Source organism: Carlito syrichta, unplaced genomic scaffold (genome assembly GCF_000164805.1).
Source record: "Carlito syrichta isolate Samal-C Ts95f unplaced genomic scaffold, Tarsius_syrichta-2.0.1 Scaffold304513, whole genome shotgun sequence".
Taxonomy (NCBI): Eukaryota; Metazoa; Chordata; class Mammalia; order Primates; family Tarsiidae; genus Carlito; species Carlito syrichta.
In genome coordinates this window covers 466332-489159 of record NW_007248609.1, presented here as the reverse complement: position 1 = coordinate 489159, position 22828 = coordinate 466332, and the positions used below count along the sequence as shown (strand labels likewise).

Sequence of the window (22828 nt, the reverse complement as noted above, 5' to 3'; positions counted from 1 at the left end):
CTTATTTCCTAAGAAGAAATGTGGCCTTATTTAAATTCCAAATTTCCTTCTCTAGGAGAGAAAGTTTAGGTTTCCTGGTAGCTCTCAAAAAGAGTACTAAAAGGAATGGCAGGAGTTTTCATCATCTCTCTGTCAGGGCTATACAAAGTGTGCATCTTCTTAATTACCTGCTACTGACACCACTACCAGCATGTGTCAGCAAAGTGACCACAACCTCTCACTTTATTCTGGTAGTAAACAGGGGATTCAGGTATGGAGACAGGTGAAGAGAAAGAAAGTATGACTGCAGAGGGGACTATTAATTTAATTCCAGATTAAATTAAAAAGACCGCTTCACAGAAAACTTCATTTTTGGTTTTTTGGGGGTTTTTGTTTTGTTTTGTTTTGTTTTTGAGTTGGAGTCTCACTCTGTCACCCAGACTGGAGTACAGTGGCCGCTCCCGGCCACCGCAGCCTCGACCTGCTGGGCTCCGGCAATCCTTCCACCTCAGCCTTCCAAGTAGCCGGAATTACAGGCATGCGCCACCATGCCTGGCTAATTTTTTATTTATTATAGAGATGATGTCTCGCCAAGTTGCCCAGGCGGGTCTCGAACCCGTGGGCTCAGGCAATTCACTCACCTCAGCCTCCCAAAGTGCTGGGATTACAGGCTGAACCACCGAGCCCGGCTGAAAGCTTCATTTTGATTAGTCAATAACTCAGTTAAAACAAAACCCTCTTTTTGCCCACAAATCGAAACCAAGATGACAGGTTTTTCATTCTCCCCATGTGTATCCTCAAGTCACCCTTCTCTTTGAAGGCCCTAAAATTTTCAGACGTAGTCTTTTCCGTTGCACTTTATAATGTGTTCTTGAGTTCTGCAAAGATAGTCATAAAACTCTCTCACAGCTCCATGTCCATATTGTTATCAGTACTCACATGACTAACAATTTTTTAAAAAAACCCTTAAACTGCTAGGACATTCTTTTAGATAAGGTTCCAGTTAGGGTCCACTGCAAGCATTAGACCAAAGGTTATCAATTCTGGCTGCATATTAGGGACTCCTGAGGTTCCAAAACAATGTGTGGATGCCAGGTCCCATCAAAAGGTATTGAATGTGAATCTCTCAGGGAGGGCTCTTACATTGATTAAACAAACAAACAAACAAACAAACAAAAACTAGCCAGGTGATCCTAATGTGCAGCCAGGGTTGAAAAACTCTGCTCTAGAACATCTGACTGTTGAGCTGTCATCCCTCCCCATTCCAGAGCAACTCTGTGTATAAAATGACTTGGTTTACTCTCTCAGAAGAACTTTGTTTAGCTGGATATACCATTACTCAGCAGTTTTAATCTGATTTTATGCCAGACCAGCAGCAGATAGTTGGCCTTGTGCTGAATGGTGTCTGGGCTTTGTGGTACCCTACTTTTCTCCACACAGCATAGGCATAATACTTCTAGATGTGGAACCATTTTGATGAATGGATTCACTCTCCCAGGACCCCTGGTAAGGTCAGAGTTATTCTTTATATGTTGCAAACAAAAATTAGTACTGTAGGTCAAAGTGACTTACTTTGATCCATTGACTATTTATAATTTAAAAAAGGACTTATAACACTAGAACGGAGTTTGAATTTCAAATGCCTGACAGTTCAGGGCTACTGAAGAAGGGGAAAAAGGGAGACCAGCCCGGATTTCCAGCTTCCCAACCCACAAAGAAAGGCCAAGGTAAGATCATTGGGTAAATGCTGCAAAGACATTTCGGGTACTCTCTTTTCCAGGGAGGTCTTCTGGGTGGACCCCTGCCCTATACAAACCACCCTCAACCCACCTTGTTTACATTTGAACTACTCTTTGTCCTAGTCAAAACTGAGGGAAGAAGACAAACCACAGTCAGGATTTCCTCCGTTTCCACTCTGATGTTCCCACAGGAAAACCCTACTGGGAAGTCTGCACTTCTAGTTTTGGTCTTGGCAAATCTCCATTTCCTTCTACTTAAGTAGGTCAGAATAAAATATTTGCAAAGAAGACTACAAGACCCCTTGGGGGAAAAGACAGAATTTATGGACTGACAAGACTAGGGAGGGAAAGTCAGTGGTTATTTTTCTTTCCTAAGAGGGTAATTTTTTATAGTTTGCTGAAAGCTTCCTAGAAAACCAAAATGTCAACAAAGCCTTGAGGTTAACAAAGGCAAGGCACCTACCTGGTTGGCTTCTTTTCAAGAATCATCATCAGGGTGTTTTCTGTAAGTTTTTTACCTCCAAAATTAAGTAAGCAACATAAGAGATAAGCAACGCTTTATAAAGAGCCACCAGCCTACTCTTCCATCTCTGCACAAAACTCAAACAAGCCTCATCTCTTAAGTTTATACGGCATGACTGGTCATTACTTGACATAACTACTAAATAAAATCTCCTGTGCTGGTTCCAGGCTGAGCACATACACACATTTCCGGGTTTCTGTCAAGTCTGGCAGCTGCTGCCTGCAACCTGACCTATCACCAAGAACCTCCTTTCCAGGGGCTCTCTGAGAAAGCTCTTTCTCTGGTGGTGGGGTATAGGTCTTCTTAAGTCCTTTGCTAACCCAGGTAATCCTGAGCCCTCATAGAGCTAGGGACATTGTTTAGCTTTTTTTACACCTACAAAGCCCATGAATGGCTATAAAATCAAAATGGACTTTATTGTAGATAAAAAGGAAAGAGGCAAATAAAAATCATTCAATCATATTATATTGAACTATATGAAATTGCCATTCCTGTCTCTTTTTTTTTTTTTTGTAAATGGTTGAATATCAGCAATTTCATATGGCTTGACCTAACTAAATAAATTTTTTCCTGATTTGCACACATTATCAATTCAAACACATAAAGTTGTGAAGTAATAGTATATTTTAAAATTAACCATTGAAAATGTGAGTGAAGAAGAAGGTTAGATGGCTGATTTCAGTATGGGTGTACTAGCCTGGTACACTACACTGTTTGCCAAATAAGAAAAATGCCCATATTATGAAAGCATTTTTGGAAACTGGGTTACCAAAAATCACTAGCACTGAAGCAGAGAGACATGGGGAAGAACTCAAACTTTTCCCAAGAAGTCTCAGTATTTCAGTACCACAGGTGTGGGCAGGAAGAATAGCTCACCCAGAAAGAACCAAACTAAAAACCTAAATTTCGAAGCACACCTACACATTTAGCTGGTGCAGCAGCCTCCCCAGATACAAAGAAAATGACCCTTCTCTGCACAGTACTCGGTGATGTAAAAACATCTGGATTCTTTAGCTTAGAGAAGACAGAACCTCCTAGTGGGTTGAATAGTGCTTCTGGTTCCACTGACTCTCCTCTGATTCCTCATATGGCCACTGAAATTTCATGCACTCGTCAGTTCAAAGTTTGGAATTCTATCCAGTCTTGAGACTACTATTTTTTATTTCTTTGCAGTTAATTTTTTTGCATTGAGATTTTTGCCCCTCTGAATTCTAGCCTGTTGCCTCTTAGGTTCCTTGCTGCCTTCTCTTCCCCAGATAAAAGCAGCCTACAAATGTCAGTGTTATTTCTAAACCCACAGTAGGTAACTCAGTCCTAGTAATCACTTCCCAGGCTGTCAGCTAATAATGGTAGCCCCCAAAAGGCGAGTGCTTTTTGCAGTGAAACCATCATCAGTTTCTAAATACCTCCTTTCCTCAGACTAATTAAAAAATAACAGTATAACACTATTTCCCTTTGGTTTTAAACATTTCAGTAACTTCTTCTTTATGGACATTTCCAGAGAAGGAACAATAATTCTTTTTTCCATGTTGAAACGTTCATGGATATATTTTCGAATCTTCAGTCTAGAAGAAACACAGGTAGCACAGAAGTCAGGAATCCTGATATGAGGTTGCAGTCACGCAGCCTTCATTGCCAGAGCCTCCACTGCCAGAGCCTCTACTCAAATTGCTTTTTCATGTTTTCTGCCCCATTTAACACAAGTTTCCCATAATCCTTGGAGGTCCAATCTCAATTGCCTTCCTTCTCAATCTTTCTTCTAGCCTGTTCTCCCCTGACTTGCTGTTCCTACAGCCAGATGGACTTGCACTGCTGAGTGCTGAGATGCGGCCTCTCGTGGGAGGAATCCCTAGCACCTGCCCACCTTGTTCAGATACCACAGGCGAATGAATTAAGAGACCAATAAAGCATGCTATTTTTTTGTTTGTTTAACTCTGAAAACAGTGCACTACTATGTGAAAAAGTGGGAATAGGTCTGCATTTGTCTTAATTTAGAGACACTTTAGTGCATCTTGGGTTAAATTTTAAGTAATACGATAGCTTCAGACCCCAATAAAAGAGAAGCATTAGTTCAATCCAGTCAATGCCCCACCTCAAACAACACTGGGGCTTGTAGCCATTCTCACCCCACTGGGAGCCCACCCCATCATGTCAGGGTTTGGGGAGAAAGTCAAAAGTTATCCTCCAGAGGAAACACTAGGCGGGTGCCACGGCTAGAAACCTTCTGGTCTCCCATTCCCAGGTCTCGCTCCAGCACTTCCTCGGAGCTGCTCTTTGTTCTCCGACTGCCCTCGAGACTTGTGGAGGCTGTGTGGGAGCCTGAGGAGCCATTCGCAGTCACTGTGCTGTCCCCGTAGGTCAAAGTGAGGTCACCCTCAGTCAGGATGAAATCGGAGTCTTCCTCTCTCAGTGGCTCTTGGTTCTGAAAGGTGCAACCAACAACAACAGAAATGGGAGACTGATATCTTCCACGGCTGGAGCCAACCCCAACCCCAACCCCAAATCTTCATCTGAAAACTGGGGATGATGAAACTTGCCTGCCGTGAGCCTCCAGTGTGGTAACTGGATATAAACTGTAGAGTGCAATTAGAGGCACAGCTCTACTGCCAGGAACAGGATTTAGAAGACTAGAAAGCAGTTCAGATTTCAAATGCCTGACAGCTCAGGGCTAGTGAGGAAGGGGAGAAAGGGAGACCAGCCCGGATTTCCAGCTTCCCAACTCACAAAGAAAGGCTAGGGTAAGGTCACTGGGCAAATGATGCAAATATGTTTCCGGTGCTCTCTTTTCCAGGGAGGTCTTCTGCCCCCTGCCCTAAACAAACCATCCTCAACCCACTTTGTTTACATTTGAACTACTCTTTGTCCTAGTCAGCAACTGAAGGAAGAGGACAAACCACAATTAGAATTTCCTCCGTGTTTCCTCTCTGATGTCCCCACAGGAAAACCCTGCTAGGAAGGCTGTCCCTCTACATCCTTAGGTAATAGAAAAGTAGAGTACATTTTATTGAGCATCTATTACATGCCTGCCAGGAATGTCACATAAGCTTTCATTGGATCCTTACTCCCCACCCCCATGAAAGGCACAGACACTCTTACCATAGAGTAGAAAACCTGAACTAAGAGAACCTATGAAAAGTGCCTGAAGTCGTCTAGCTGATAGGAAGCAGAAATAGAATTTATGCTGCCTCCAGACGGGTTTTACTCCCATAAAGGATGTGAAAAATCACCCCATCAGGAAAAGGGCTGGAATGGCATGTCATGCTAAGCAGCAGGTGTAGCAAAACAAACAAGGCTGAACAAGGCAGGCCTTAGCAAAGTTGCAACCACTTGAACTACCAGATATTGGGGAGAGTATCGGGAAACAGCACCGAGTCAGAGAGAATCTTCTACCTTCCAGTAGGTTTAACAAGCAAAACACAGGGAGGATCATGACCCAGCTCACCCGCTGCACTGAGGCCTGTCAAACATCATGGATGTGGCCTTCTTGAATGGCAAGCACACAGTGACCAATGTTCCCAGTTAACGTTTTTTTCTCCCCCATTTCCTGCTGACCCCTCAAAGTTCATCTGAAGTCCTGCATCCTCAATAAGATAGGGCCTCCAGGACACCAAACTGGCCACCATGATCTCCTCCAGACCCCTACTCAGTCACACCGCCCAAGGCCAGGGGCAGATTCCCTGGGTCAGTGCCTGGACTTCCCATCAAGATAAACCACCAAAGGGCAGTGACCTCCTTCTCTGCATGTTGGCACCTCCCTCAGAGGCACTTCCCTCACAGGAGGTGCTAAACAAATGCCCAGTAAATGCACTGAGCTAGGGAGGATTCATGGGTTGAGTCCCTTTCCAGCCTATTTCTGTGCACTTACTAGTGACAAGCACACACTTGTCCTCTGCATAATTTCTCAGTGATGTGGATTTCTCCAGACATGGTCTACAATGTGACTCCACCTCACCAACGCTCCAGCATCTTTAACAGGCAAGCATGCAACTCCTCTCTCTTGCTGCCTCAAGTCCCCACTGGAGTGAAGCAGGGTGCAAATGCACAATGAGATAAAAATCCTGTACTCAGGCAGACATTTAGAGCACAGTTCTAATAGTCCAAATTCCCAAATTTCTTCCTCTTCAGTGGTGTTTAGAAAGTCCTGAAACTCAATCTGCTCTATAATGGTTTTCTCTTTTCTTTTTTGAATCAGAGTCTCACTCCTTCGCCCAGGCTGGAGTGCAGTGGCATGCACGCTCACGGCCACCCCAGCATCAACCTGCTGGACTCCGGCAATCCTTCCACCTCAGCCTTCCAAGTAGCTGAAACTACAGACACGTGCTAACACGCCCGGCTATTTTTTATTTTATTGTAGAGATGAGGTCTCACTAAGTTGCTCGGGCTGGTCTCAAACCCGCGGGCTCAGGCAATCCACTCACCTCGGCCACCTAAAGTGCTGGGATTATAGGCTGAGCCACTGAGCCCAGCCTCTATGATGGTTTTCTTAACAATAAATGACATCATGTGTCTCATCCAAATTTCCAACTCTCAGGGAGTCCCTCTTCCCTGTCTTAGCACACTCCAATTCTCCTGTTCATACATGTGCTAGATGATGTTTTTGTTCATCTCTGTCAAAGTGTCTCTTCCAGGGCTCTTAACCCCCAACTTTCAGGGAGGACAGTCCTGGCATGTATTTTACTGTTTCAAGGTTTAGAGTCATGAAGGGATAGAGACAAACACGGGACAACTGCATGTGAAGGTAATTCTGCAAATGGAGGAAAGCCCACCATAGCACCACAGAGGAAATTCCAGGCATGAACTCTGGTGTGGCCTGCTCTGGCTCCTAGCAGAGGGAAGCAGGGCCAAAATTCATTGACAGGAGAAAACAAGACTAGATGTTGACACATTCCATTTATGAAATTCACAAGCCCAGGCATAGCACCCAAGGAAAGATCATTCAGAAATGACACAGTGAAACCCATGGAGAATGATTCCCAAATCAAAGCTTAGTCATCTTAGATGCAGCTGATGAAACCAACCCACTCCCTTGAATTCTAGATGATAGGATCAATACAAGTTTTGTAAGGCTGAAGGTCTGTATAATTCTGTTACTAGCTGTTCAGGGAAGGCTGCTACGAACATACAGTGAAATAACCCAGAAAACTCCTGCAAACCACAGTTTGGGAATGTGTGTGTTTCTAATAACCAGAGGTCATTTTCGTAAGTTGAAGAACACTGTTTTCTAGGTAGATATCAAACCTAAGTGATTCAGAGTTAGTGGAATAGCTGATGAATATTTTAGAAATCTCCAGATCAACTTGGCAAAGGACAAAACACCCTACAGGTGATGGATGAGAAGAACACAGTATGTGTCAAAAGCCATGAGACCAGACTAGTCCAAGATCCTTACCCGTCACTAAACTCCACAGTGAACCCCTTCACCTCTCTCAACTTTGGGTTCTTCCATTGATAATTTCAAACATAATTTTTGCTCCCACTCTCTCAGCAGCAGGCCTCACTGCATCTGGAGCTAGCTGAGACCCTGGGCAGGACTGCAGCCTAAAGCAACCACAGTGGTATTGAGGATGATCCTTGCTGGAAGCTCAAGTCACTCTATCTTAGGGAGGCTATGGGGAGTCCACAGCCCAAACATAATCCCTGGAAGCAAACCTTGAGTAGTCTCTTGAGCTAATGAAGGAAGCACTTAAAATGTACGCAACTGTAAGTTTATTGAATTTATGTTGAGTTCAGACTAGTCCAGACAGTCCTTTTCTATGAGCAAGGTTAGTAAGTTTCAGATTAGATAAGGTTTTATAAAGTTCTAACAGTCTGTTGTTTTAATATTACATAGACAGGAAAAGTGACCCTTATTAAAACCTAATTAAGATGGAAGGCTTTACGAATTTTTCAGAAGAGATTAGAGCTGGAAGACAAAAATAAAGTATACCCAGTGAAACTTAAGGTGTAATCGTAGCTGGAGCTTCACTAGTGAGAGAAGTAGAGATGCCAGGTCAGCACGCTTTGTCTCCAATAATGAAACACATCCAAATGGCCCCTAATGACACTTTATACTAAGAGGGCCAAACTGAGCAAACCATTCAACATCCATATAAGACAGCTTTTCCTAAGTAAGCAAGTAGTAGGATGAGAAGTTATAAAACTAAATTTTTGATCTATTGGTTTGTATCCTTGTAACCTAAAAGATAACTAGCGTTATTATTTAGGCTGATAGATATTACCTTAAAAACTTATCATGAGCATTAAAAATCACCTTACAATTTGGGAACAGTTCTAGGGGAATGGTATCCTCATCAGCCACTCCATTTCTTTTTATAATTTAAAACCAGTTTATCAAAGGTGGCACAGGAATTTCATTTTTTTTTTTTTGAGTTGGAGTCTCACTCTGTCGCCCAGACTGGAGTGCAGTGGCCGCTCCCGGCCACCGCAGCCTCGACCTGCTGGGCTCCGGCGATCCTTCCGCCTCAGCCTTCCGAGTAGCCGGAACTACAGGCATGCGCTACCACGCCTGGCTGATTTTTTGACTTATTGTAGAGATGAGGTCTCGCTGCCCAGGCGGGTCTCGAACCCGCGGGCTCAGGCAATCCACTCACCTCAGCCTCCCAAAGGCGCGGGATTACAGGCTGAGCCACCGAGCGCGGCTAGGAATTTCATTTTTATGTGAGGGGGAGCTAGGGATGCCAGAAAGCTCGACTGTCTTTAAGAGAAGGAGGCATGAATGTTTCTGGTTGTCACATTTGGTGAAAAGTCAAAGAAAAGGTCATGGCAGAATTGTATTTTTACCAGGCAGGACTTGCTCTCCCAAGGGTTCCTAGGAGCCCAGATGGGTTTGCAGGTATAAAGTTCCATCATTGCCCACCAAGCCTTTTCGATGGTCGCCTTCCTCTGATGGGGCTGAGGAGGCACCCAAGGGCCTTGGAATGACACACACACAGAGCTTATTCTCTGCCGGGCTTTCCCAGTGCACAACAGCAGTAGGTTTAGGACATATGGTTACCTGGCAAGTTTAATCTCTGTTCTTGAAGGAAGAGTGTGCCATTTAAGAAGCTGCATCCTCCAATCTTGGGTGCTCTGATGTGGCTGCCCTTCCCTTCCGCCCCAGCACTCTCACATAGCTATGATGTCCACATCCCTTTCCCTTGTGTACCACATGAACATGCATCACACTTTCTAAACCTGCCACCCTCCATTAGAACTTACCTGTTTAGAGACCCTTTCCCTCAGACCTAGGCTTTGTTTTCTGCTTTCTCATCACTGATCAAGTAAACCTGACGGCCTACATTAGGGTCCCAGCCAATTACCAACTGTAGGTCTATGAACAACTCACACTATTGCTGAAACGGACTTCTTCATCTGTAACGCTGCAGTACCTGCTTATTCACAGTATGGCCAAGAGGATGAAATTAGCCTTTGTAAGCTGTGAAGCTGTACACAAATTTAGCAAGTTCTTTTCTCCTAGGCTATAATTTCTGTGTTAATGACAAGATGATTAGGATGGTCCAGGAGAGATCGAGAAGAAGGAGGGTCTCTGACCTCTCTTCTCCTCCTTCCGTGTGGGTAGTTGCTTGTTCTCTCTACCTCTCTGCCCTGCAACCCACACAGCAGGAGCTCAAGAATCAACCCTAAGTCTAAGCTGTCTAGCAGTGTGGGTGTTCTTTTCATACTGTGCTGAGTCTATTTCTAGAATCTGAAAATGGAAAGAAAGGTCCTAACCACATAAGCAGAAATAAACTATTTACAAAAGGAATCCTTGAATTCGCTAAAAACTTTGCAGTTCAGTGTATCTTTCTGCACCTCAAGATTTAAAGCTCACAGTCAGGCTACACTACTAGGCCTGTTTTACAGATTAAAAAACTGAGGCACAGAGCACTTCTGTGGCCTGTCAGGGCTTGGATTCCAAAGCCCTAAAAATTTCTAGTTGTTCTGATTCCAAATCTGGTGTTCTTTCTACTACACCACAGTTACTGATGTTGGGGAACCCCATAACCCTAGTAAAAAGGCTTCTCTGTTATTGTGCAAAATATATAAACTTACGTATGTTTATATACGTAAACAGACGTAAGTTTATATATTTTATATATTGGCTATTTCTAATCATCTTATTAGAGAGGCAATTGGAGGCATGAGTGGGCGATGTCTCTTCTTCCAATGTAAGAGACTACCCTGGCATGGTGAGCAGGACTACCCCCCTTGACATGCTGTACTTACATCGTACACCTGAGGACTGGTCAGACATCGAGCTAGCAAGCCACACCAGGTGGGCAGAGTGGTGGTTAGTGGGGGGCCGCTGTGTGTGAGGATGGGCTTCAAGTAACTTTAAAACGGGAATTAAGGAAAAAGGGCTGCAAAGAAAACACACACAACAAAATGTGCTTAAAAATCACAGGGTAAATCGTATTGCATTCTATCCACAGAAAGCTTCTTTTCTCCATTTTATCAGTACAATCCAGAAAACATTTGTAACACACTAGCTGGAATCAAAGAGTAAGCTAGGCCCCATCAGCCTAAATACTAACGGGTAACTCTCAGGTTAGTAATTACCAATTTTCAGTTAAAATGTTTATTTGATGAGTTAGAACTCCCTTCTCCCTTCCTGTCATGTTGAATGAAGGCTTTGGTTTTCATCAGCATTTCAGCTTCAGACACTCAACCAACTCCAGGCCTTGGAAACAGAAGACAGTGTTACCTGGATTGAGGGTTGTAGCTCTCATTCTTTGCAAGTTTTCCTGTTGAACCACTCCACCGAGAGGGACATGGTGGAAATGTTGGAGTTGGACAGGACTTTAGAGGCAACCTGGGACTACCACAAAGGTGGAAACTGAGACTTGGCGAGGCAAACCATTTCAATAAGGTTATTCAGACCATAATTCCCCCAATGTCCCTTGTAGGACTATTCTTCACTCTACCTGCACTTCTCTCCCAAACCCTCTAACACAGGGCTTCTCAATCTTGACACTATTGACATTTGGGGCCAGATCATTCTTTGTTGTGGGGGGCTGTCCTGTGCATCATAGGATACTCAATGCAGCATCTACCCACTATAGATGCTTCTCTACTTATGGTGGGGTTATGTCCCAATAAACCCACTTTAAGTGGAATATATTTTAAGCTAAAACGCATTTAATACACCTAACCTACTAAGCATCATAGCTTAGCTTAGCCTACGTTAAACATGCTCGGAACACTTAAATTAGACTACAGTTGAGCAAAACCATCTAACATCAAGTCTATTTTATAATAATAAAGTATTGAATATCTCATGTAAATTATTGAATACTGTACTGAAAGTGATAAACAGCATGGGTATACAGGTTTTCAAAGTTCAGCTTTTACTGAATGTGTTATCACTTTTGCATCATTGTAAAGTTGAAAAATTGTAAGTTGAACCATCCTAAGTTGGGGATTGTCTGCAGATGCCAGTAGCACTTTTACTCCCCTCCTCAAGTTGTGACAATCACAAATGTCTCCAAAAAAATTGTCAAATGTCCCCTGGAAAGCAAACTTGCCCTAGGATGAGACTACTGCTCTAACAAGGAGGTCAACTGATAAGTTCAGGATTTGTCACTCAGTGAACCTTAGTGCTACCAAATGCACGGCCTTATGTGGGAAGCACCAGTCACATTATGATAGAGCTGGGCCATTTCTCAGACCCAATGTGGAAAGGTGGGGTCTCAGATGGCCACCTCAACTACATGGATGGCACCAAGGAACTTTAAAGGAAGGCAAGGAGATGCTATAACTGTCTGTATCTAAGAAGATGACTGTTGGGAGCCTTACTACTCCACTTCCTGTCTTCATTTAGAGCAGCATGAGATAAAAGAAGCTCTCTCCAGAGGAGGAGACGGAAGGGAGATTCTGGAGCATGCCTGTAGCTTGAAATTCCTTAACCAAAGAGGATTTGAGGGCTCAGCTGTAGCTCTTTTCACACGGAACCAACTCCTCCCCGCTTTTTAAAAAATTTTATTGTAAAGATGGGTACAATTCAGGGTTATGTATACAAATGGTCAGCTTCCCTTTGACTGCTATCTAGAACCACATTCACAGGGAGAAGTGCAGGTCAGGCACTCCTCCAACTCAGGAACAGTCTCTACAGGCCTGTCAGTTTTCTTGTGTCTTTGGCTCAGGTGACAGAGGCTCAGATCTGTAGAATGCCAACTAAGCAAGAGTCAAAGGGAACCCAGAGGCTGTCTTTCAGTTCCTTGTCTAAAGCACTTTAAAGACAAGCTCTCTCTTCTCCTAATGCAGCAGGCCCACTAACAACTTCTTCAAAAAAGAAAAAAAATATATATATGTACATAGAGGTTTTTAAGTATTCAAACTGTTGGAAGGGCACAAAATGAAATATCAGGTCTCTCTTTCCCACTCTAGTTGTTCTGGTAATTGCCATTACAGTTTTATATAATACATTTCTTCTCCTATTTCTTGATGTATAAACTTTAGGCAGAGGTTTTTAACTCCCTCCTGTGACGGATAGTAAGTTTAATTCATTTACACGCCTGTCACTTCTTCCCATTTTTTCTTTCCAATTTTTATTATAATTAATTTTATACTAAAGATACATAATATTCGCTTTCTATTTTATACCTAGTAAGTAGATTTTCTATGCTTTGTTTACAGATTGAGTTTAAGTGTTACAAAATCAATAAGCAGCATTTGTAATAATGTCACTGTATGAATGTTGTTCACTGTTGAACCAAGTAGAGTGGTTGGAGCAATATAAAAGGAAATGTGATACACTGCCATTGAAACTTTGTCAGTCAGAAGAGAATCCTTACAAGTAAACAACCTAACAGCTCCTAATATAAAGGCAAGATCACCTAAATCCTAACTTCAGCAGAAGAATCCAGACCACCAAGAGAAGATCACAATTGTAAGATATAGAAGACAAAACTATAGAAAGGATTAATAAGACAAAAAAGCTGGTTCTTTGAAAGGATAAATAAGATTGGTGGTCTTCTGGCCAGAATGACTAAAAAAAGAGAGAAAGTCAAAATAAACACAATTAGAAATGCAAAAGGAGAGGTCACAACTGACACTGAAGAAATTCAAAAGCTTATCAGAAAGTACTATGCATACCTGTATGCAAATCAACTAGAAAACCTAAAGGTAATAAAGGACTTTCTGACATCACACAACCTACCAAGATTGAAGCAAGAAGAAACTAAAACTCTAAACAGACCAATTACAATCCAGGAAATCAACTCAGTCATAAGAAATCTCCCCACCAACAAAAGTCTCAGATGGCTTCCCTGCTGAAGTCTACCAGACATACAGGGAGGATCTGATATCAATCTTACTGAAAGTATTCCAGGTAATCAAGAATGATAGCATTCTCCCCAACTCATTTTATGAAACTAACATCATACTGATACCCAAACCTGACAAAGCTGCAACAAGGAAAGAGAATTACAGGCCAATCTCTTTGATGAACATAGATGCAAAAATTCTCAACAATATTCTAGCAAATTGAATCCAACAACATATCTCAAGGATCATCCACCATGACTAGGTGGACTTCGTTCAACATTTGCAAGACCATAAATATAATGCAGCACATTAACAGATGTAAAACCAAGAACCACACAATTATCTCATTAGATGCAAAAAAAAGCATTTGACAAAATCCAGCATCCCTTCAAAACATCTATGTCTATGATAAACCCACAGCCAACATTTTGCTCAATGGGCAGAAGGTGGAAACATTTCGCCCTAAGAACAGGAACAAGAAAAAGATTCCCACTCTTACCCCTCCTGTTCAACATAGTGCTGTAAGTCCTAGCCAGAGCAATCAGGCAAGAGAAAGAAATCAGGGGTATCCAAATAGGAAAAGAGGAAGCTAAGCTATCCCTCTTTGTGGACAATATGATTCTATACCTTAAAAACCCTAGGGAGTCTGTCAAAAGTCCCCTCACACTGATAAATGACTTTGGTAAAGTCTCGGGGTACAAAATCAATGTGCAAAAGACAGTTGCATTTCTATACACCAGCAACAAGCAGGCAAAGAACCAAATAAAAAAGCACACTCTCATTCACAATAGCCACAAAAATTTGAAATATCTTGGCATCCACCTTACCAGAGAAGTAAAAGATGTTTACAACGAGAACTACAACACACTGCTCAAAGAAATCAAGGATGACACAAACAAATGGAAAAACATTCCATGCTTATGGATTGGAAGAATCAATATTATCAAGACATCCATTCTATCCAAGGCAACCTACAGGTCCAATGCAATACCCATCAAATTACCAACATCATTTTTCTCAGACTGGGAAATGACAATACAGAAATTCATATGGAAACAAAAAAGAGCATGGATAACCAAATCAATCCTCAGAAAAAGGAACAAAGCAGGAGGTATCACACTTCCAGACTTTAAACTTTATTACAAGGCTACAGTAACCAAAACAGTCTCCTAGTATTGGTACAAGAATAGGCACACAGACCAATGGAACAGGACAGAGATTCTGGAAGCAAAAACACGGTCTCTCAACCAACTCATCTTTGACAAAGCCACCAATAAAAATCTCTGGGGAAAGGAAACCATATTTAGCAAATGGTGCTGGGAAAACTGGCTGACCACGTGCAGAAGAATGAAACTGGATCCCTACCTATCACCATATACATAAATCAACTCAAAGTGGATCAAAGACCTAAATGTAAAACTTTAAACTATAAGAAACCTAGAAGAAAACACAGGAAACATACTTATGCACATGGGAGTAGGCAATCAATTCTTCACCAAGTCCCCAAAAGCAAACACCATAAAAGCTAACTTAGACAAGTGGGACCTCATCAAACTGAAAAGCTTTTGCACAGCAGAAGAAACCATCAAGAGATTAAAGAGACAACCCACAGAATGGGAAAAAGATATTTGCAAATTATGCATCATCTGACAAAGGTCTAACATCCAGGATCTATAAGGAACTCAAACAAAGTGAAAGGAAAAAAGAAAAACTCCATTGAAAAGTGGGCAAACAGACACATGAAAAAATGCTCAACCACACTAATCATCAGAGAAATGCAAATCAAAACTACAAAAAGATACCACCTAACTCTGGAAAGGATGGCTATCGTTAGTAAGTTAAAAACCAACAGATACTGGCGTGGATGTGGAGAAAAGGGAAAATTTTTACACTGTTGGTGGGAGTGCAAGCTAGTTCAACCTCTATGGAAAGCAGTGTGGTAATTCCTAAAAGAACTAGAAATTGACCTTCCACACAATCCAGCAGTCCCTCTCCTGGGAATACACCCGGAGGAAAATAAATCGTTCTACAAAAAAGGCACCTGCATACGCATGTTTATTGCCACTCTATTCACAATAGCAAAAACACAACACAGCCCTACACAACACAACCCTACAGCCCACTGAATGTGGACTGGATAAAGAAAATGTGGTACATATACATGATGCTGTATTATGCAGCCATAAAGAACAAAACCATAGACTTTGCAGCAAATTGGACACAGTTGGAGACCATCATACTAAGTGAACTATCACAGAAACAAAAAACTGAATACAGCGTGTTCTCACTCATAAGTGGGACCTGAACAATAGTCACATTAGCACAAGGGAGGGATGGGCAATTGCTGGGCACTGCTAGGAGAGGGAGGGAGGGAGGGAGGGAGAGAGGGAGGGAGGGAGAGAGAGAAGAAAGGAGGGAGGGAGGGAGGCACATGACAACACAAAGGGAACCTGGTCCACTATCGGGGGAGTGAGGGTCAGTTAGAAGCCCAAACTTCACGGGCACACAGTCTACTTATGTAGTTAATCCTCACTTGTACTCCACATCTCTATAATAAAATAAAATTTTAAAAAAGAAGAGAATCCTTCAGTGTCTTGCTAAACAAAGGCTCTTCTTTTAATTTCTTTTTTACTTCGTTCACTTCTTCTGGGTTATAACAATCATTGTTTCTTCAACCTTGTCCCTTTGTTGGATTTTGTTCTGTTTGGTCCTTAGTGTTATTTTTCTTCCTTCTTATAGGGTCTGTACAGTGCTAAACTTTCTGTATTCTTTTTTTTTAATTTTTAATTTTAAAAATGTGAATTCTTGCATGTCTGACAGCTAACCTCCTTTTTTCTTTGATTGACATTTTAGGTGTAGAATTCTAGGTTCCGATTTTTTTCATCTTAGAACTTTGAAGTCATTGCTCAACTGTATTCTAACATTCAATTTTGCCCATGAGATGTTTGATTCTCGCCTTTTGGGGGCTGCTTGATCGTCTCTTTGGAAGCCTCAAAGTTTCCCTCTTTGTATCTTGGAGTCAAGGAATGTCCTCATAAGATGTCCATTCATCCTACTTATACTTGGCAGGCCCTTGCACTCTGATTATTTCCTTGGGACTTTTCTTCCTCCATGGTCTCCATTGTCTCCTTTCATATTCTGTTAAATGATTTGAACCATCTGGGTCTGACTTCCACATCTTGAAACTCTCCTCTTATACACCTCTGACTTTTTTCTCTAATTCTTACAGTTTTTTTCCTCAATTTTACTTTCCAGATCAACAATTTTGTCTTCATGTTCAAGTTGTTTAATTATCCATTACATTTTTTGGGTTAATCTCAGAAACTTTATTTTCAATTTCTAAGAATTTCTTCTTATTTGATTTATTCCTTTTTCTTTTCTTTTTCTTTTTTTTTTTTTTTTTGAGTTGGAGTCTCACTCTGTCACCCAGACTGTGGAGTACAGTGTCATGCTCCCAGCCACTGCGGCCTCACCCTACTGGGCTCCGGCGATCCTTCCGCCTCAGCCTTCCAAGTAGCTGGAACTACAGGTGTGCACTACCATGCCTAGCTAATTTTTGATTTATTGTAGAGACGAGGTCTTGCCAAGTTGCCTGGGTTGGTCTCGAACCCACGGGCTCAGGCAACTCACTCGCCTCGGCCTCCCAAAGTGCTGGGATTACAGGCTGAGCCACCGAGCCCGGCCTATTCCTTTTTCTAATAATCTGCTCTTATATCCTGATTCTCTCTCAATCTTCTCTTTTATCTCAACTCTCTCTCTAAAGATTTTGTTATAAAAATTAACATTTAAATATTTAGAATTGTTTAATTACATTGGCATCCCTGCCTTCATGTCTTTATTTAGTTTCTCCATTCATCAGTCAGGTTGGGGACTTCTACCAGTTGGAGGGGGTTACTCTGGGGAGAAAAATCTTTGATGCCCTCAAGATACACTTCTCTACCAAGCCCTCCCCAGGCAGTATCTCTACTTTCTTTCTTTCTTTCTTTCTTTCTTTTTTCTTTTTTTTTTTTTGAGTTGGAGTGGCCGCTCCCGACCACTGCAGCCTCGCCTGCTGGGCTCCAGTGATCCTTCCACCTCAGCCTTCTGAGTAGCCGGAATTACAGGCACGCACTACCACGCCCGGCTAATTTTTTTATTTTATTGTAGAGATGAGGTCTCGCCCGCGGGCTCAGGCAATCCACTCACCTCAGCCTCCCAAAGGCACGGGATTACAGGCTGAGCCACCAAGCCCGGCTGTCTCTACTTTCTTTAGAGATCCACGGCCTGAAGTTAATCTTCTGACAGAAGAAGTGCCTGTTGCAGCTGTTCTTAATAAATAAATCACCTTAAAAATCACCTGAACAAATTGGCTCGACTCACTTTTGTTTTGGGCTATAGTTTTCTCTAATATAATTCTCTCTATCTTTGGACTTCCAAGTAGTCAAAAATATCTCTTCTGTGATTTCAATGCAGACTAGGAAGAAAACAGAGGTATATGTATGCACAGAGCCTCTCATCTTAAACTAGAAGCTCATCTATCGCATTTTAAGGCTAGTTCAGGGAAGGAGGTCTCACACTCCCTCCTGCGGCCTATGGGAGCCATTCATGTTCAGCTGAACTTCTGATGCAGCCAAAGTCCACATTTTCTTGTTAGATCATCTGATTCTTATGTTCTTCTTAGTTTCTCTTCTCCAAACTAAAAAGTAGACATCCCAAAGTCTCTAAAATTTAGATTCAGTAGACACTTTAGAGATAACTCCTGTTCCTCTTCAAATAATCATATTCTTATCACTCTAGCATTTTGGCACTCTCTCAGCAGATATTTTTTCTCTACATCCTTTCCAAGCCCAATGAGCAGCATTATTCTGGATTACAATATAGACATAGCTCAGCTTAAAACATTCCCAGCGTTCTGTTTTAATGAATAGCAAACAAGGTAATTTGAACCAACCTATCCCTTGAGAACAACTAGAAAAGCTGGATAAAATAATACAAGACAAAACTGTCAGTTTGCTGGCTTCAGAAAACCACCAAGGCAGTAAAGTGGGCCAGAATCTGAGAGGAGGAAACCCAAGAGGTGAGCCCACACTTGGTGAGCCACAGTTGCCCTAAAGGTACCTGAGAAGCTGAGCAGAGCATCTGGCAAACTCACAAATATAGAGCAAGACTGACAAAAACCAGAGTCCATAGTCTAACCAAGGAAGAAGATGTAGAAATCTCAGGCTTTGGGTGGGGACCCTCGAAAAAGCGGCAAAGAGAAAACAGACTAACCCTCACAGGAACTGATGCCCAGCTTCAAATCACTTTATTTCTGATTGGATCAAGGTGATCTCCAATTGCTAATATACCTAGTCACTGACCAGATGTAAACTTAAATCATCTCTGAGGTGGAAGAAATTTTTTTTAATCACATATGATCAGCAAAAGACTCATATCCAGAATACACAAAGAACTCTTACAAATCAGGACTCTGGACTCAATAGAAAAATGGGCAAGAGATTTGAACAGATACTTCATAAAGGAACATACCAAACTGTCAGTAAATACATGTAAAGATGCTCAATCCTATTAGTCATCAGAGAAATGCAAATTATAGCCACAATGAAATACCACTACTGCTAGAAGGCTACAATTAAAAAGACTAAATAAATAAATATATCAATAAAATTAAAAGACTGACCACACCAACTGTTGATGAGGATATGGAGCAACTAGAACTCTCATATACTAGAGGTGAATGTGTAAAGTAGTATTATCACTTTGAAAAACTGTTTGGCACTATCTTCTAAAATTGAACCTACCCGTGTCCTATGATCCAGTAATTTCACTCCTGAGTAGATTCCTAACAAATATATATATATATATATACATGTGCACTAAAAGACATGCACAAGAAGATTCATTGTAATATTTTTCATAATTGCTCCAAACTGGAAACAACCCACTTGTTCATCAATAATAGAATGATAAATTGTGATATATATTCATACAGTGAAATACTCTGAAGCAATGAGAACAAATGAACTAGAGTAACACATATCAACCTGGATGAATCTTACAAATACTATCAAGCCAAATAAACCAGACACTAAAATATATATACTGAATAATCCTATTTATAGAAAACTGAAAAACAGGTAAAACCATTAAGTGTTGCTAGAAGTCAGGAGAGTGATTATGTTTGGGGAGGGGGAAGGGGGTAGGAATTGGGTTAGAGCATGAGGGAAGCTGGAAATTTTATGGTTTTTGTCTGGTTTGGTGTTAAGTGAGTATGTTTATTTTGTGATAATTTTTGAGCATTTACGATTTGCGTACTCATCTGTATATTTGTCATTATTCAATAAAAAATTTTCAAACATTTTCAAAGTCTCCAAAGGCCATATATAATAAGCCCATCTGCCCATTTGATCACTATGTCAATTTAAGAAACCATGAGGGTTTAACCTTTTTGGTTTTTAATTTTCATCTGGGACCAAGCAAATCTACTAGAACAGGATTGGCTCTGCATGTGGCCCAGTTATGCCTATCAGATTACACTAGATCAGACTTGGCTGAGTTCAGCCAATAGGAATTATTCTCTCCATATGGACTAACGCTTCCCTTCCTTACCACAGCATAGTTCATTGTGTAATTTTAATCTAACATACCTAAAAAGGAACAGTACCCTGGAACGCAAAGCTCTCAAGAGCCACATAAGTCTACCAGGCTGTGCACTGGCTACTCTAAGAATATGCAAACATTCCTCTTGGTCAGAGAGATGCTTACAGGGCTAACTATGGTTGAATGAACAATGAATGTGTTCCATGAGAGGACTAACTACACCTGTCTCGAGCATGAATCTTTCCTTACTCCTCAGAAGTTATTCATAGACAACTCAACAAGAAGATATCATCACCAATATTTCATGGACACAGGAAATGCTATGTAAAAGGATACTTGTGATCAAAGCTGTACCACAGCCTGAATATCCACGCGCTCTCCTGCTTTGTCCGGTTTCCTCTGGCAGAATCTGGGCCATCCTAGGAATAAACAAGAGGATACATGCTTAGTTGTACAAAGGGGATCTCAAAGAAGGGGGGAAAAGGCTTCTTTTTTATCTATAACTTTTATAGATCTGGAGCTCATAGTCAAACATCCCACAGCACCAAAGTTTCAAAGATGTATTGAAAGGTAATATTTGAGCAGAAACTGAATAAACCCAAAAAGCAGAAAAATCAATCCCCAAAATTAAAAAAAAAGCTTGGCTAGGTTTGTGGATAGATCAAGTCAATGTAGAATACAATTTCTTTGGCATGTTTATAGTAATTTTCCTCAAAGTGCCTTTCAGCAGATTAATTACCCTAAATGGTCTAGATACTAATGGGTGAAAACTGACTTATAGACAATATTTTAAAAGTTTCTGTAAAACTAACTTTCCAATATCCCCCTGAAGTGGGTCTAGGGAAACCACAACTTTGTTGAGTTTCCTGACAAACTAGACTAGTCTCCTCTATGGTCCTTACCCAGACACCTACACTGTGCTCCAGGTGGTAACTTGTTTCCCTACCAGTTTTAGGAAGGTGAGGTCAGTGGACAGAAAAACAGTGCCCAAACCAGTAATTCTGTTATTTTATCTACCCTCAAGTAGCGGGTTCCTTGCTACTCCTCTCATGCTCTCCCAATTCAAACACCCTCATCGTTTAATTTTAAAAACAACCTGCAAAATCAAACATCCATTTAAGGTTTAGGAAATCTGTTCTGTGCAATAAGAAGTACAATTAATATAAAAATTGGATTGACTACAGTAATTTGAGCCTGCTGGGGCTCTGAGAGTACAGATTGCTTGTAAAGCATAGCCATTTTTATCACCATCCTCTTTAATGTTCCAGGGAGGAGAGACTCAGGATGTAAGGAACAATTGACAATAACCCAAAAAAATTTGAACCAAAATTACAAGTAGTTTTAAAGCACAGTGAGTGTAAATTCTACCTGTAATAGCAACACCAAGGAATAATCAGAAATCTTTGAGAAGATAAACATGTAGACAAGAAGGGAAATTAGCAAACAGTGTTTACATTCCTAAAGCTTCCAACAGCAAAGATTATTTTAAAAAATTGAATCCCCAGGGTATTTGAGGAATGTTGTGACGGATATGGAAATGGCTTAAATGGGATGAGAAAATATAAGTAAGGACAGACTCCAGAGACTAATTTTATTTTACATTTTTATAAATCATGTGGAAGAAAGAGGCACAGAAATGTCTTCGTTTGTAGATAACAAGTGTTCCTTTGGGTAACTGATTACTAACCCAATGACAACTCTAGAAAGATTTCAAAATATCACAGGACTGAGTAGAAACATGGTAGATGACCTCTTTGACTGGTAAATATTTTTAAGGAAAAAATAGTAGTTCTTTATGACATGATCAGCTCTAAACGGTCATTTCTAAGTGCCTGTAGAATTTTACTAAAGAAAAAACTAGCAAAATGATAAATATCATCAGAAACGGTACTATAAACCACCAGGTACAAGAACAAGTCTCCCAACATCAATTTCTTACACTTTCTCCCTTGAATTAACAATGAAAACAACAAATCCTACTCCGTCATCTTTTTTTTTTTTTTTTTTTAGATGAAGTCTCACTCTGTCGCCAAGGTGAAGTACAGTGGCACATTCGTGGCCACCCCAGCGTCGTCCTGCTGCGCTCTGGCAAACCTTCTACCTCAGTCTTCCAAGTAGCGGTAACTGCAGGCGCATGCTACCACGCCCAGCTAATTTTTTGGATTTATTGTAGAGATGAGGTCTTGCCAAGTTGCCCGGTCTAGACTTGAACCCGCGGGCTCAGGCAATCCACTTACCTCAGCCTCCCAAAGTGCTGGGATTACAGGTTGAGCCACTGAGCCCAGCTGTCATCTTAACCTTTGCAAAACCACAAAGCATTTATTATCACCTGGAATGCTTAAGTTCTTGCATTCTCAACTCAAGAAAGCTACAAGAGACTTATGTAAGCCCCAAAGGGACAATTAAAACGAGTAAAACAAGGAAGGGGGTTCTATCTGACAGCAAACTAACAAAAAGCCCCAGAAAGATAAGCCTGCAACCCACAAATAAGATAAAGTAACTCAGATTTCACAGTGAATCTCAAAATGTAAGAAATTCAGAGACAACCCTTAAAGGTTACAAGGGTAAATTCAGGACAAATAAAAGTGTAACTTCATAAAAAGGGTGTTAAACAACTTGTTATTCCAAGAGATTGTGCCAGAAGCATGATTATGTAGGTACAGGAAGAACTTAGACAAATCCACACAGATGGTGGTTTTGGGAATATCAGCACAGTTCTGTGGAACAGAACTAGTGTATTATGCTGACCCGGAAGACAACCAGC

At 41.3% G+C, this 22828-nt stretch overlaps 1 protein-coding gene across 4 annotated transcripts in view; it reads right to left on the bottom strand.

The window, feature by feature from the left end:
* Nucleotides 1-1556: 1556 nt before the first annotated feature.
* The window catches only part of SLC9A7 (solute carrier family 9 member A7), a 160282-nt gene continuing 139010 nt past the window's right edge, over nucleotides 1557-22828 (bottom strand). For 2 of the 4 annotated variants that reach the window (XM_008060088.2, XM_008060089.2), the window contains exons 15-17: nucleotides 20401-20483; nucleotides 10447-10552; nucleotides 1557-4663 (exon numbers count right to left, since the gene is read on the bottom strand). In XM_008060088.2, the coding sequence (XP_008058279.1) occupies nucleotides 4412-4663; nucleotides 10447-10552; nucleotides 20401-20483 (441 nt within the window). In that variant the 3' untranslated portion in view covers nucleotides 1557-4411. The remainder of the gene's footprint in view (nucleotides 4664-10446; nucleotides 10553-20400; nucleotides 20484-22828) is intronic. The other 2 variants (XM_021713380.1, XM_021713381.1) reach the window with 1 other exon arrangement.